The 13,837-nt window shown below is 47.0% G+C and overlaps 1 protein-coding gene across 5 annotated transcripts in view; it reads right to left on the reverse strand.

Annotated features, from left to right (window-relative positions):
* Positions 1–9,014: 9,014 nt before the first annotated feature.
* The window catches only part of LOC149520870 (E3 ubiquitin-protein ligase ZNRF3-like), a 367,062-nt gene continuing 362,239 nt past the window's right edge, over positions 9,015–13,837 (reverse strand). For all 5 annotated transcript variants that reach the window (XM_089775113.1, XM_089775112.1, XM_089775114.1 and 2 more), the window contains one exon: positions 9,015–12,929. In XM_089775113.1, coding sequence (XP_089631239.1) covers positions 12,886–12,929 — 44 coding nt within the window. In that variant the 3' untranslated portion in view covers positions 9,015–12,885. The remainder of the gene's footprint in view (positions 12,930–13,837) is intronic.

A 13,837-nucleotide genomic window follows, 5' to 3' on the forward strand; every position in this document is an offset into this window, starting at 1 on the left:
CCAAGTTGCTGATTACAGAACTGCCCTGCTAAAGGCTGCATGTGATGGGGCGGATCTGCCCCGCACTAAAGGGGAGGGGGCTAAGTCTCTGTGGGCAGAGGAAGTCTCATAGACTCATAGACTTTAAGGTCAGAAGGGACCATTATGATCATCTAGTCTGACCCCCTGCACAGCGCAGGCCACAGAATCTCACCCACCCCTCCTAGAATAATCCTCTCACCTAGATCTCAGATATTGAAGCCTTCAGATACTTTGAAGGCCCCAAGATGCAGAGAATCCTCTAGCTGTGATCTGTACCCCATGCTACAGAGGAAGGCGAAAAACCTCCAGGGCCTCTGCCAATGTACCCTGGAGGAAAATTCCTTCCCGACCCCAAATATGGCGATCAGCTAAACCCTGAGCATGTGGGCAAGACTCATCAGCCAGACACCCAGAAAGTTCCCTATAGTAACTCTTGTCATCCCTCCATTGACCTATTTACCTCTGATAATGAATGGTCAATTAGTTACCAAGATCATGTTATCTCATCAAACCATCCCCTTCATAAACCCATCTAGCTTAATCTTGAAACCAGATAGATCTTTTGCCCCCACTACTTCCCTTGGAAGGCCGTTCCAGAACCTCACTCCTCTAATGGTTAGAAACCTTCGTCTAATCTCAAGTCTAAACTTCCTACTAGCCAGTTTATATCCATTTGTTCTTGTGTCCACATTGGTATTGAGCTTAAATAATTCCTCTCCCTCCCTGGCATTTATCCCTCTAATATATTTAAAAAGTGCAATCATGTCCCCCCTCAGCCTTCTTTTGGTTAAAGTAAAGAAGCCAAGCTCCTTGAGTCTCCTTTCATAAGGCAGGTTTTCCATTCCTCGGATCATCCTAGTGGCCCTTCTTTGTCCCTGTTCCAGTTTGAATTCATCCTTCTTAAACATGGGAGACCAGAACTGCACACAGTATTCCAAATGGGGTCTCACCAATGCCTTGTATAACGGCACTAACACCTCCTTATCCCCACTGGAAGTACCTCGCCTAATACATCCCAAGACCGTATTAGCCTTTTTCACGGCCATGTCACAATGGCGGCTCATAGTCATCCTATAATCAACCAGGACTCCGAGGTCCTTCTCCTCCTCCGTTACTTCCAACTGATGTGTCCCCAGCTTATAACTAAAATTCTTGTTATTAATCCCTAAGGGTAAGTCTACACTACAACGTTAATTCGAACTAACTTGGTTCGAATTAGTTAATTCGAACTAAGCTAATTCGAACTAACGGATCTAGACTAAAAAACCAGTTCGAATTAGCGTTTTGCTAATTCGAACTAGCATGTCCACATTAAGTGGACCCTGAACAGGGCTTAAGGATGGCCGGAAGCAGTGCCGGCAGGGCATCAGAGGAGGACTTAGAGCGTGAAGATGCTGTCTCAGGCTAGCCGAGGGCTGCGCTTAAAGGGTCCCGACCCCCACCCCGGACAGACAGTTCTCAGGGGTGCCCCACTTGCAAAGCAGTCCTGGCTTGGAGTGCCCGGACTACCCACACTGGGCACATCACAGCACTCGGCCATCAGCCCGGCTGCACTTGCCGCAGGCTGCCATCTGGGGAGAGGGGGCAATCGGGGGGCTGCAGGAGAGCTTCCACCCCAAAAGCCCGCAGAGCCAGCCCAGTCCTCCCCATCGGGGGCTCGTACCCCATTCCTCCCTCACCTCCTTCCACTTACCCTTCCCTAGCCCCTCTTCTTGATGTACAAAATAAAGGACAATTGTGTTAAAAAATGGAATCTGTCTTTATTGAACAAAACTGGGGGAGACTGGGAAAAGGAGGTGGGAGAGGGGAAGAGAGAGGCTGGGAGAGGGGAGGGCAACTACAATGATCAGGGGTTGGGAACAGGTCCCATATGAAGAGAGGCTAAAGAGACTGGGACTTTTCAGCTTAGAAAAGAGGAGACGGAGGGGGGACAGGATAGAGGTCTCTAAAAGCAGGAGTTGGGTGGAGAGGGTGTATACAGAAAAGTTCTTCATTAGTTCCCATAAAGAAGGACTAGAGGACACCAAAGGAAAGGAATGGGTAGCAGGCTTCAAACTAGTAACAGAAAGTTGTTCTTCACAAAGCAAAGTGTCAACCTGTGGAACTCCTTGCTGCAGGAGGCTGTGAAGGCTACAACTGGAACAGAGTTTAAAGGGAAGTGAGATCAAGTCATGGAGGTTGGGTCCATGGAGTGGTATTAGCCAGGGGGTAGGAGTGGTGTCCCTGCCCAAGGTTTGTGGAAGGCTGGAGAGGGATGGCACGAGACAAATGGCTTGGTCACTGTCTTCGGTCCATCCCCTCCAGGGTCCCTAGGGTTGGCCGCTGTCGGCAGACAGGATACTAGGCTAGATGGACCTTTGGTCTGACCCAGGATGGCCATTGTAAGCTCAGGGCTCAGGGTCGGGGGTCTCAGTGGACCACCTTGATTTTCATGCACACCTGCTCCTGGGTGGCCAGGCTGGCAGCTCTCCTGCCCTAGACGGCCACTTTCCTGTGCCTAGTGCGGAGGTCGTGGACGAGGTCCACGATGTCTGCACTAGACCAGGCGGGTGCCCGCCTCTTGCGGTCCCGGGCAAGCTCCCGGGAGCCACCAGCCTGGTCCTGGGAAGAGTGGGAGGGCTGGGGGGCATTGGGTGGCTGGCTCGAGCCGTGCCAGGTGCAGGGTCTGCTAGCTGGGTGCTGGCAGGCTTGCACCTGGCACGGGCACCGTAGCCAGCCCGTGCCCCTTTAAGGGGTCCGGGGCCGGGAGGGGGGCAATAGAGTTTCCCTGGTGTTGGCCCGAGTGGCCACCAGGGAAAGCTGGGGAGGGCTAGCCTCCCACTAGTTCGAATTAAGGGGCTACACACCCCTTAATTCGAACTAGTAAGTTCGAACTAGGCATTAGTCCTCGTAGAATGAGGTTTACCTAGTTCGAACTAAGCGCTCCGCTAGTTTGAATTAAGTTCGAACTAGCGGAGCGCTAGTGTAGCGCCTATCAAAGTTAATTCGAACTAACGGATGTTAGTTCGAATTAACTTTGTAGTGTAGACATACCCCCTATGCATAACCTTACACTTCTCACTATTAAATTTCATCCTATTGCTATCACTCCAATTTACAAGATCATCCAGATCTTCCTGCATGATATCCCGATCCTTTTCTGAATTGGCAATAGCTCCCAACTTTGTGTCATCCGCAAATTTTATTAGGACACTTCCACTTTTGGTGCCAAGATCAGCAATAAAAAGATTAAATAAAATTGGCCCCAAAACTGATCCCTGAGGAACTCCACTATTAACCTTCCTCCAACCTGACAGTTCACCTTTCAATATGACCCGCTGTAGTCTCCCCTTTAACCACTTGCTTATCCACCTCTCAACTTTCATATTCATCCCTATCTTTTCCAATTTAACCAATAATTCCCCATGTGGTACTGTATCAAATGCCTTACTAAAGTCGAGGTAGATTAGATCCACTGCATTTCCTTTATCTAAAAATTCTGTTACTTTCTCAAAAAAGGAGATCAGGTTGGTTTGGCACGATCTACCTTTTGTAAAACCATGTTGTAATTTGTCCCAATTGCCATTAGCCTCAATGTCTCTAACTACTTTCTCCTTCAAAATTTTTTCCAGGATCTTACATACTACAGATGTCAAACTAACAGGCCTATAGTTACCCGAGTCGCTTTTTTTCCCTTTCTTAAAAATCGGAACTATATTAGCAATTCTCCAGTCAAATGGTACAACCCCTGAGTTTAGAGATTTATTAAAAATTTTTGCTAATGGACTTGCAAGTTCATGTGCCAGTTCCTTTAATATTCTTGGATGAAGATTATCTGGGCCCCCCCATTTACTCCCATCAAGCTGTTCAAGTTTGGCTTTTACCTCGGATATGGTAATATCTACCTCCATAGCCTTAGTCCCATTTGTTAATTTACCATTATCCCTAAGCTCTTCATTAGCCTCATTAAAGACTGAAGCAAAGTATTTGTTCAAATATTGGGCCATTCCTAGATTATCCTTAACCTCCACTCCATCCTTAGTAATTAGCGGTCCTACTTCTTTTTTTTTTCCTATTTATATGGCTATAAAACCTTTTACTATTGGTTTTAATTCCCTTTGCAAGGTCCAACTCTACCTGACTTTTAGCCTCTCACTTTGTCCCTACATGCTCTAACCTCAATAAGGTAGCTTTCTTTACTGATCCCTCCCATTTTCCACTCCTTATATGCTTTCTGCTTTTTCTTAATCACCTCTCTGAGATGCTTGCTCATCCAGCTTGGTCTAACACGCCTGCCTATAATTTTTTTCCCTTTTCTAGGGATACAGGCTTCTGACAGCTTCTGCAACTTTAACTTAAAATAATTCCAGGCCTCCTCCACTTTAAGATCCATAATTTCTTTAGTCCAATCAACTTCCCTAACTAATTTCCTTAATTTACTAAAGTTAGCCCTTTTGAAATCAAAAACCCAAGTCTCAGATTTATTTTTGTTTATCCTTCCATTCAGTTTGAACTGAATTAGCTCATGATCACTCGAGCCAAGGTTGTCCCCTACAACCATTTCATCTGTGAGGTCCTCGCTACTCACCAAAACCAAATCTAAAATAGCATCCCCCCTTGTTGGTTCTGCAACTACTTGATGCAGGAATTCATCAGCTATCACATCTAGGAAAATCTGAGCCCTATTATTATTACTAGCACTTGTTCTCCAGTCTATATCTGGAAAGTTGAAATCTCCCATCATTACGCAGTTTCCATGAGTATTTACTTCATTAAAAACATTAAAGAGGTCTCTATCCATATCCAAATTGGATCCTGGTGGTCTATAACACACCCCAAGCACTATCCCAGGGGAGGATCTGATAGTTTTCTTCCCCAATGTGATTTTTGCCCAGACAGACTCTGTCTTCTCCATTCCATCACTTTTTATTTCTTTACAATCTACCTCATCTTTGATATACAATGCGACTCCACCACCTTTACCCTTATTTCTGTCTTTCCTAAACAGCACATACCCTTCAATACCTGTACTCCAGTCATGCCTAGTATTCCACCATGTTTCTGTTATTCCTATAATATCTGGTTTCACTTCCTGGACCAATAGCTCTAGTTCCTCCTTTTTGTTACCTAGGCTCCTCGCATTGGTGTACAAACATCTTAATTTTTGCTGTTTGGCCTCATTCACATTCTTTACCCAATTTGGCACAGACGTTATACCTCCAATATGACCTATTAGACTAGTATCCACCCCACCCTGCCTCATGTACATTCCCCTACCCCCAGCTATTTCCTTTCTTACTTCATTTTCCTCCCTCTCAGTGTTAAAATCTGGCGTAGAGATTACCTGGGCATCTCCCAACCGTCTCCCCCAAATTCCTAGTTTAAAGCTCTCTTAATAAGTTGAGCCAGCCTCCATCCTAGAAGTCTATTTCCCTCCCTACTTAGGTGAAGTCCATCTCTAGAGAACAGTCCTCTGTCCATAAATGCCTCTCAGTGACCATACATCCCAAAGCCCTCCTTATAGCACCACTGCCTGAGCCATCTATTGATCATCATAATCCTGTCACATCTTAGTTGCCCTTCTCTAGGAACAGGCAGAATCCCACTAAAGATCACCTGAGCCTCGATTTCCTTGAGCATCCTCCCCAGCCTAGCATAGTCTCCCTTAATTCATTCCAGCGAGAATCTAGCCGTATCATTTGTTCCTACATGAAGGATGATCAATGGATTCCTTCCTGCTCCCTTAATAATCCTCTTCAACCTCAGTTCCACATCTCGTATCTTAGCACCTGGCAGACAGCACACCCTTCTATTCTCTGGATCAGCTCTGGTTACTGGCCTGTCTATTCTTCTCAGTAAGGAGTCCCCAGTCACATAGACCTGCCTTTTCCTGGTGACAGTGAAATTCTCTGGTCTATCTCTAGCTTCCTCTGGCTGCAAGTCCTTGCCATTCCTATTTTCCCTTGTAATCCTAATGCTCATTATTGGTGTTGTCTCCATCAAGTCTTCCCCTTTATCTATGGGACTAGCCACTCTTCTCTTCTTCCTCACCCTTCCATCTTCATTATCTACCTGCTGTACCCCTTCTACATTCTCCAGCTCCACACACCTGTTCTTGAGCTCTATTTCTCCTTCACTGACCCATCTTTTCTTCTGCCTGGTTCTCTGAGTCACATGCTTCCACTGTCCATTTTCTTCGCCCAGCAGTCCCCCCTCTGAGGCCCTTGATCCTGCTTCCATCTGCATATCTAAACTTTCCCCTTCAGCCACGTCATGCCTTTGCCCCATCATCTGCTCAAACCCCCTTCTAAACTCAACCAGAGTTTCCACCTGCATCTCCAAACCTCGGATCTTTTCTTCCATCAGCTCTATGAGGCGGCACTTCATGCAAACAAAACTCCTTTCAGGTACCCCCTCCAGAATCATGTACATACCGCAGCAACCACGTCCAGTCATCCTCCTTGTGTTCTCTGCTACTTGGGCCATGGCCACTACTGCCTCTGTGTTTTATCTACTTTCTCACCAAAATCCTATTAGTCCGGTGAACACAAAAACAAACCAAAACACCCCCTCCACAGCAAAAACAAACTCCAAACAAGTCCCACAATCCAAACTCCCTTTACAAACTCCCCTGTTTACAGCTCTGTTTGCTGGCTCCTGGGCCGCTGCAGCTCTCTGTGACACTGCCTGACTAGAAGGCTACCTTTACAGGACCCCTAATCAGTGAAGCCCCGCCCCTAATCAGGGCTCACCTTCTCTCCCAGCACACTGCCCCTCCAAGAGAACTCCCACTCAAACTCCCCTGTTTACAGCTCTGTTTGCTTGGCTCCTGTGCCGCTGCAGCTGCTGGAGCTGTATAAAAACCAGGGGAGCAGCTCAGTCTGGGCGGACTGCCAGCAGGGCAGGAGCTCAGGCCGGAGCTCCTGAGGAGCCGTCACCGCTCCCGGAGCCACAGCAGCCCCAGGAGCCACAGTGCAGTCAGCAGCCGCCACAGCCCCAGCAACAGCCCCAACACCAGGGATGGTAGGAAGCGGCCCAGGGCGGAGGTTTGTCCCTCCGGGAGCTCAGTGCGTTTCAGTGGGACGCCCCGCTGAGCAGGCAGTGTAAAGCATCCACTGCCAACAGGGCCCTGGGCTAGGACCCGGTGGAGTGGGTGGGCCTTGGTCCCCCTACCTCCCTGCTCCACAACGCTCACTTCCCTGATAGCCAGGGGAGACTTACCAGAGGTGTGGGCCTCCATGCCAGAAAGCCTTTGGGCATGTCTACACTACAAAGTTAATTCGAACTAACAGCCGTTAGTTCGAATTAACTTTGCTAGGTGCTACACATGCAAACCGCTAGTTCGAACTTAATTCAAACTAGGTAAACCTCATTCCACGAGGACTAACGCCTAGTTCGAATTAAGGGCTGTGTAGCCACTTAATTTGAACTAGTGGGAGGCTAGCCCTTCCCAGCTTGCCCTGGTGGCCACTCTGGGCCAAACCAGGGAAACTCTTCTGCCCCTTCCCAGCCCCGGAGCCCTTACAGGGGCACGGTCTGGCTACGGTGCTTGTGCCAGTTGCAAGCCTGCCAGCACCCAGCCAGCAGACCCTGCACCTGGCACGAGATGAGCCAGCCACCCGCTGCCACCCAGCCCTCCCCCTCTTCCCGGGACCAGGCTGGCAGCTCCCAGGAGCCTTCCCGGGACCACAAGAGGCAGGCACCCACCTGGTCTAGTGCGGAGATCGTGGACCTCATTGAGGTTTGGGGGGAGGCCTCCAATGCCCACGATCTCTGCACTAGGCACAGGAATGCGGCCGTATACAGCCACGTGGCTGCCAGCCTGGCCACCAGAGGCCACATGCACAGCCAGGAGCACCTGCAACTACTGGAGCAGCAGCTCCGCACCCAGGAGCACTGGGTCCGCAAGGATTTGCGGCTGCGGCAGCGGAGCTTGCAGGCGCTGGAGGATCAGGGCCGTGCCCTCCGAGGTCACCTCCAGACCCTGGTGGACAGGTTCCTGCCTCCTCCTGCTCCAGCCCCTGCGGCCGCCCCAGCTCTCACTCTTCCTCCCACCCCTGCTCCCCTCCCGCTTCCTCTGACCCCCCCGTCCCTCCTGCCCCAATTCTCCCCTTCCTCCCCCTTCCGGCTCCCTCCTCCCAGGTTTCCCCCTCCCCTCTCCCACCTTCTCTCCTGCCCTCTCCCGCCTCCTTTCCCCCATCTCCTCACAGTTTCATTCCCCCTCCCCAGTTGTGTTGAATAAAGAGAGTTGTTATTTTTGAAAATACGTGTCTTTTATTTGACATCAGGAAGGGGGGACTAGGGAAGGCCATTCTTATTACCAGAAAAGGCACATGAATAGGTGCTCCAAACAGAGAGGAAGGGTTAGGTGGAGGAAAGTTGAAAAAATTGTTTACTAATCATAGCCACATCCTGGTGAGCCAATTAAAATAGTTTTTATTCACTTACAACTCATAGGCTATGCTATATCTACACTTGCGCAAGAAAAACCCTCTTGCGCAATGCCGTTACACCTATTACTTGACAGGAAGAACGGCATTGAGCAAGAGGGTTTTTCTTGTGCAAGAAGGAGCAGTGTAGACGCTCCTTCTTGTGCAAGAGCCTCTTCTGAAAAAAATGGTGGCTCATTAGGTATGCAAATGAGGCTCGGCGATATTCCACGCTTAGCCTCATTTGCATATTACTTGCGCAAGAAGCCGCGAGTATAGACATAGCCATAGTGTTAGGGCTAATCTTATGAAGATCATGAACAGTGAATCTAAAAAATATTTTGGTTGGGAGAGTTTAGTGGTGGATAGACAGCTTGCAAAGAGGGATTTACACGCCCTTCTACTGAGATACATGCTTCTAGGAGTTATACTCCAACCCAGTCTTCTCACGGTCAAGTAGAACTTTTCACAAGAGGCCTGTGCAAACAGTTTAGTTTAAAATATTTCACTCACAGGCCCCAGGATTGTCTTTAGAGGCACAATGCTGAACTAGCGCGACAAAACACGAGAACAACTTTCAAAACATACTTGCTAAAACTGTATTTTGCTTTTTGTTATTTTTTAAACAGACATTTGTACACTTTGTTACAAAACTGTAGAGAACTACAACATGCTTTAACTAATGTTTTGGTCAGCAAATATTGTAAAATCTTTGTGTGCAATTATCATGTATTTACAGGGCCTCATGTTAGTGATTTTCAATGATTATTCCAATAAGGTTACACACTCTCAATGCGAGACATGGCTTAAGATAAATATATTAGTAAATAAATATTCTGCGAACATATTTCCATAAATGAAATGTGCTGCTATACATATACAGAATATACTCAAGTTGTTTCCTAGCCTTTAAAACAGTAAAACATGGTAATGGAGAAAGAGCCCTTTGACAATATTATTACAAATCTTTACAGCAAAGTTTATACAAAGCCATTTTAAGTGCTACAGAATAAATTTTAATTAAACATTTTAAATAGTGCTTCCTGAGCCCAACACACTAGCAACAATTTATTTAAGCAATAGAAAGGCATTTTTGTTTTAAAACAGTATCTCACAGCTAAGCGGTCAGGGGCTGCATCTAGATTGGCATGATTTTGTGGAAATACTTTTAACGGAAAAGTTTTTCCGTTAAAAGTATTTCCACAAAAGCGCGTCTAGATTGGCACGAATGCTTTTGCGCAAAAGCATCCGTGGCCAGTCTAGACGCGATTTTGCGCAAGAAAACCCCCATCGCCATTTTAGCCATCGGGGCTTTTTTGCGCTAAACAATTCTTCCCTGTCTACACTGGCCCTCTTGAGCAAGTATTCTTTTTCCCAAGCGGGAGCGTGAAAGTATTTGTGCAAGAAGCACTGATTTTGTACATTACAAAGTCAGTGCTCTTGCGCAAATTCAAGCAGCCAGTGTAGACAGCTGGCAAGTTTTTGCGCAAAATCTTGCCAGTCTAGACGCACCCTGTGTGTAATTGCAGACACATTCGCCCCAGTGGGCTTTCAGCAGGGATAATGAGCAAATACAGGAGGTAACAAGATAAAAAATGGGAGTGGACGAGAATGCATCTCTACATGGGTGACACCATGCCCATGTGAATGGGAACACATGAGCCAAAACATTCATCATCCACTTTGCACCGTACCTCAGTCTGCTACTTAGAGTATGCCAAGTATCTCGAGTGGCCAAAGACGTGGTGCTTCTCAGCACACCCAAGATGTGTATCTACTATATCATAACCACACCTCTTCTGGTTGATTTCTTTGGGGGTGGGGGAAGGTGAGCGAATTCAAAAGTGGAAAATTTTATAAAATCCCACAGCTTCATTTCCATAAACACACCATAAGCCACTGGTACTCAGAGAAGATATTGCATCTTTATACATAGAAATATGTGTAAGTAATGGTTTTTCATTTTCCAGCTCAGCTCCTGTTAAGATTCACCCAGTCTCTGAAAAGCTAAACTGAGGGTTACTCACAGCATGACAGCCATGGCTCTTATTTAGAATCCACTGGTTCCACAGGAAAGGACTGATATGCATTATCTCATGGTAACAAAACGTTCCCACTGTGCTCTCTGTATGCAAAGGCATGAACATGGCGAAGGCTGGATGAACCAAAGACACCTGTAAGCTGGACTGGTCTATGGCAGCTACATCAACCATCTCTCTTCCAGCAAAGAGAGAGAAATAAAGGCTAAAGCAAACTTGCTCCAGGCACTATGCCCCATGTGTGTGCATGTATGGTGTGCTGGTTGATGGAAAGCACTAAGTCCATTACCCACATGCAGTCTCCAATGAATCAACCCATTTACCCCTATCCAAGCGTTTCCCCAACTGACCCAAACAAGGCACAGGCAACGTGCAAGTAACACATCACTGCAAGTGCCCGTTTCTCTTGCTGTGGTGCTGCCCATCTCCTGGGGTTGCAAACTCCTGAGGAACTGCAGTAGGAAGACTGAAATTCTTGATGAGAAGCTGCTATCCCCCCCAGCCTTTCTATGTCACTTATTCCCTATTGCTCCACAGGCCAGAAGGTGTGAGAGGTACTAGTGCCTTTGTCAGTAGGCAGCAGAGGTAGCATTCCACACAAGCTCCCATCTACACTCCTGCAGGAAAGCAGACTTTGTCTGCACACCCCTAAGAGTGTAAGAAAGGGGCAAACCTACATCTGTGTCCCAACCTTGCACCCAAGGTTCAAGATTCTAAAGCCTTCTTCCTACTGGGTTTTGCCAAATGGAGGACAGGGCAGCATCCAAGGGTTGCTTCAGCATTTGTATCCACCTGGGCTACGTATACACTGGCACCCTTTTCCGGAAATGCTTAAAACGGAACAGTTTTCTGTTATAAGTATTTCCGGAAAAAGAGCGTCTACATTGGCAGGATGCTTTTCCGGAAGAAAAGCACTTTTTCCGGAAAGGCATCCGTGGCCAATCTAGACGCGGTTTTCCGGAAAAAACCCCAATCATCATTTTCGCGATCGGGGCTTTTTTGCAGAAAAGACTACTGTTGTGTCTACACTGGCCCTTTTCCGGAACAGTTTTCCGGAAAAGGACTTTTGCCCGAACTGGAGCAGCATCGTTTTTCCAGAAAAACACTGACAATTTTACAGTAGATTGTCATTGCTTTTCTGGAAAAGCAAGCGGCCAGTGTAGACAGCTGGCAAGTTATTCCGGAAAAGCGGCTGCTTTTCTGGAATAAGTGGCCCAGTGTAGACACAGCCCCGGATTAGTTTTGACTCACGGTGCTGACTTGTTCTCTATGGCTGTGTCTAGACTGGCAAGTTTTTCCGCAAAATCATTTGATTTTGCGGAAAAACTTGCCAGCTGTCTACACTGGCCCTTTGAATTTCCGCAAGAACACTGACGATCTCATGTAAGATCATCAGTGTTCTTGTGGAAATACTGTGCTGCTACCATTCAGGCAAAAGCCCTCTTGCGCAAATCATTTGCGCAAGAGGGCCAGTGTAAACAGCACAGTATTGTTTTCCGCAAAAAAGCCCCGATCGCGAAAATGGTGATCGGGGCTTTTTTGCAGAAAACCGTGTCTAGATTGGCCACGGACGCTTTTCCACAAAAAAGTGCTTTTGCGGAAAAGCATCCTGCCAATCTAGACGTGCTTTTCCGAAAATGCTTTTAATGGAAAACTTTTCCGTTAAAAGCATTTTTGGAAAATCATGCCAGTGAAGACGTAGAATATGGGTATGTCTACACTTGCGGCCTAATTCGAACTAGGGCTGCAAATGTAGGCATTTGGAATTGCAAATCAAGCAATTCCTCCTGCAATGAGGTTTAACAGGTAGTTCGAACTAGGGCTTTATTTCGAACGCCCGTTTCACTGCCGCATGTAGACACGGGCAGTTACTTCAGGTTTGTAAATTTCAAAAATGGCGCCCGGCCGGGAAGATGCAAATCAAGCGTGGGATATTTAAATCCCAGGCTTGATTTGCAATTCCAAATGCCTACATTTGCAGTCCTAGTTTGAATTAGGCTGCAAGTGTAGACATACCCTCAGGCAGGTATAGCCCTGAGCTCAAAGGCCTTCACTCACTTTAGGAGAGATCAGTATCTATACACGCTGTGGCTTGTGTAATGTAGCAGTGTTATCTGCCAGAAAGAGCTGGCACCATGGTTTGAAAAAAACAGAAATTTAAAGGACCATGTTGTTGTTAGTGTAGAAGGGACCCTAGAGATCAGAGCTGCTCCTTAATGGCTTGTGTCCTTATACAAGCCCAGGATTAAAGGAGGCATCAAGCTGGCAAGGAATGGAGGGGAGCTCAGTTCAGCTGGGCTGGGAGTAGGGGCTTCTCTGCATTACCACTTTTGTGTGTTTGTCAGAGTTAAAAAAGTCTGAAAGAAAGTCCAGCATAATTTGAAGTCTCCATAAAAAGCTCCCCAGTCTGGCAAGATCTAGTTGCCCATTTGGCTTCTTTCCAGCAGGTAAGATCCAGACCCTGAAAGGATAAAAGAATTATTAGACCTGGCACATCCAAGAAAGAGGCCTGGGGAGGGGTCCCCCCATACTCGTTGGAAGTAAAGGAGAAGGAGAAGCCCAGGTGGTGGTTCTCCCTTTTCCACGAATTGTTTGTGACCAGTCCAGACTCACTGCCACAAACACTTCTGAGGCATTGGGCACCCATAGCTTGAAATACGCTATGCAATTTGAGCTACACAAATTGCATAGCTTATTTTGAATCAATTTTGAAATAGCTTATTTTGTAATTTGGCGCTGTCTACACAGCACTTATTTTGAAATAATCCGCTATTCCAAAACATCCCTTACTCCTTGTGGAGTGAGGTTTACAGGGACGTCAGAATAGTGAGCCCATTATATTTCGAAATAATGGGCCTGCTCAAAAGACACGGAATAGCTATTTTGGGCTACCAGAGGTAGCCCGAAATAGCGCTTCAGTGTGACCATAGCTAGGAAGGCCTGCACCTCCCTCCCCTTCCATGCATTATCCTCCAAGGTTATGCCAAACTTTCCAGAACTCCTTTTCATCCTTTTCAGAGTTACCAGTCTTCTTACCTACCCCATACATGGCACTTTGACCTTTTCTGCTCTGGTCATTTTCCTGAATTTCCCACAGCTGCTAACATTGGTTTAGCTCCACTGGCCATGACCATGGTGGGAACCCTAGTGTAGATTAAGTGCCAGCAGCCACTTGTGTTTTCACCACTGGTGTCTAGAGCTGCCCTGACCATGACTAGATAGCCCATTAACACCCTCACCAATGGAGAGAGCACAGGAGGACATTCTTTGAGAAAAAGAGGCTAACATAGGCAGTTTCTATAAAAAGGTAGATGACAGGCTGGAATAATGAGCAGCTCCCCTTCTCCATGGCATGAGCTGTAAGGGCTG

Source organism: Pelodiscus sinensis, chromosome W (assembly GCF_052426305.1).
Source record: "Pelodiscus sinensis isolate ZL-2025 chromosome W, ASM5242630v1, whole genome shotgun sequence".
In the NCBI taxonomy this organism is placed as follows: Eukaryota; Metazoa; Chordata; order Testudines; family Trionychidae; genus Pelodiscus; species Pelodiscus sinensis.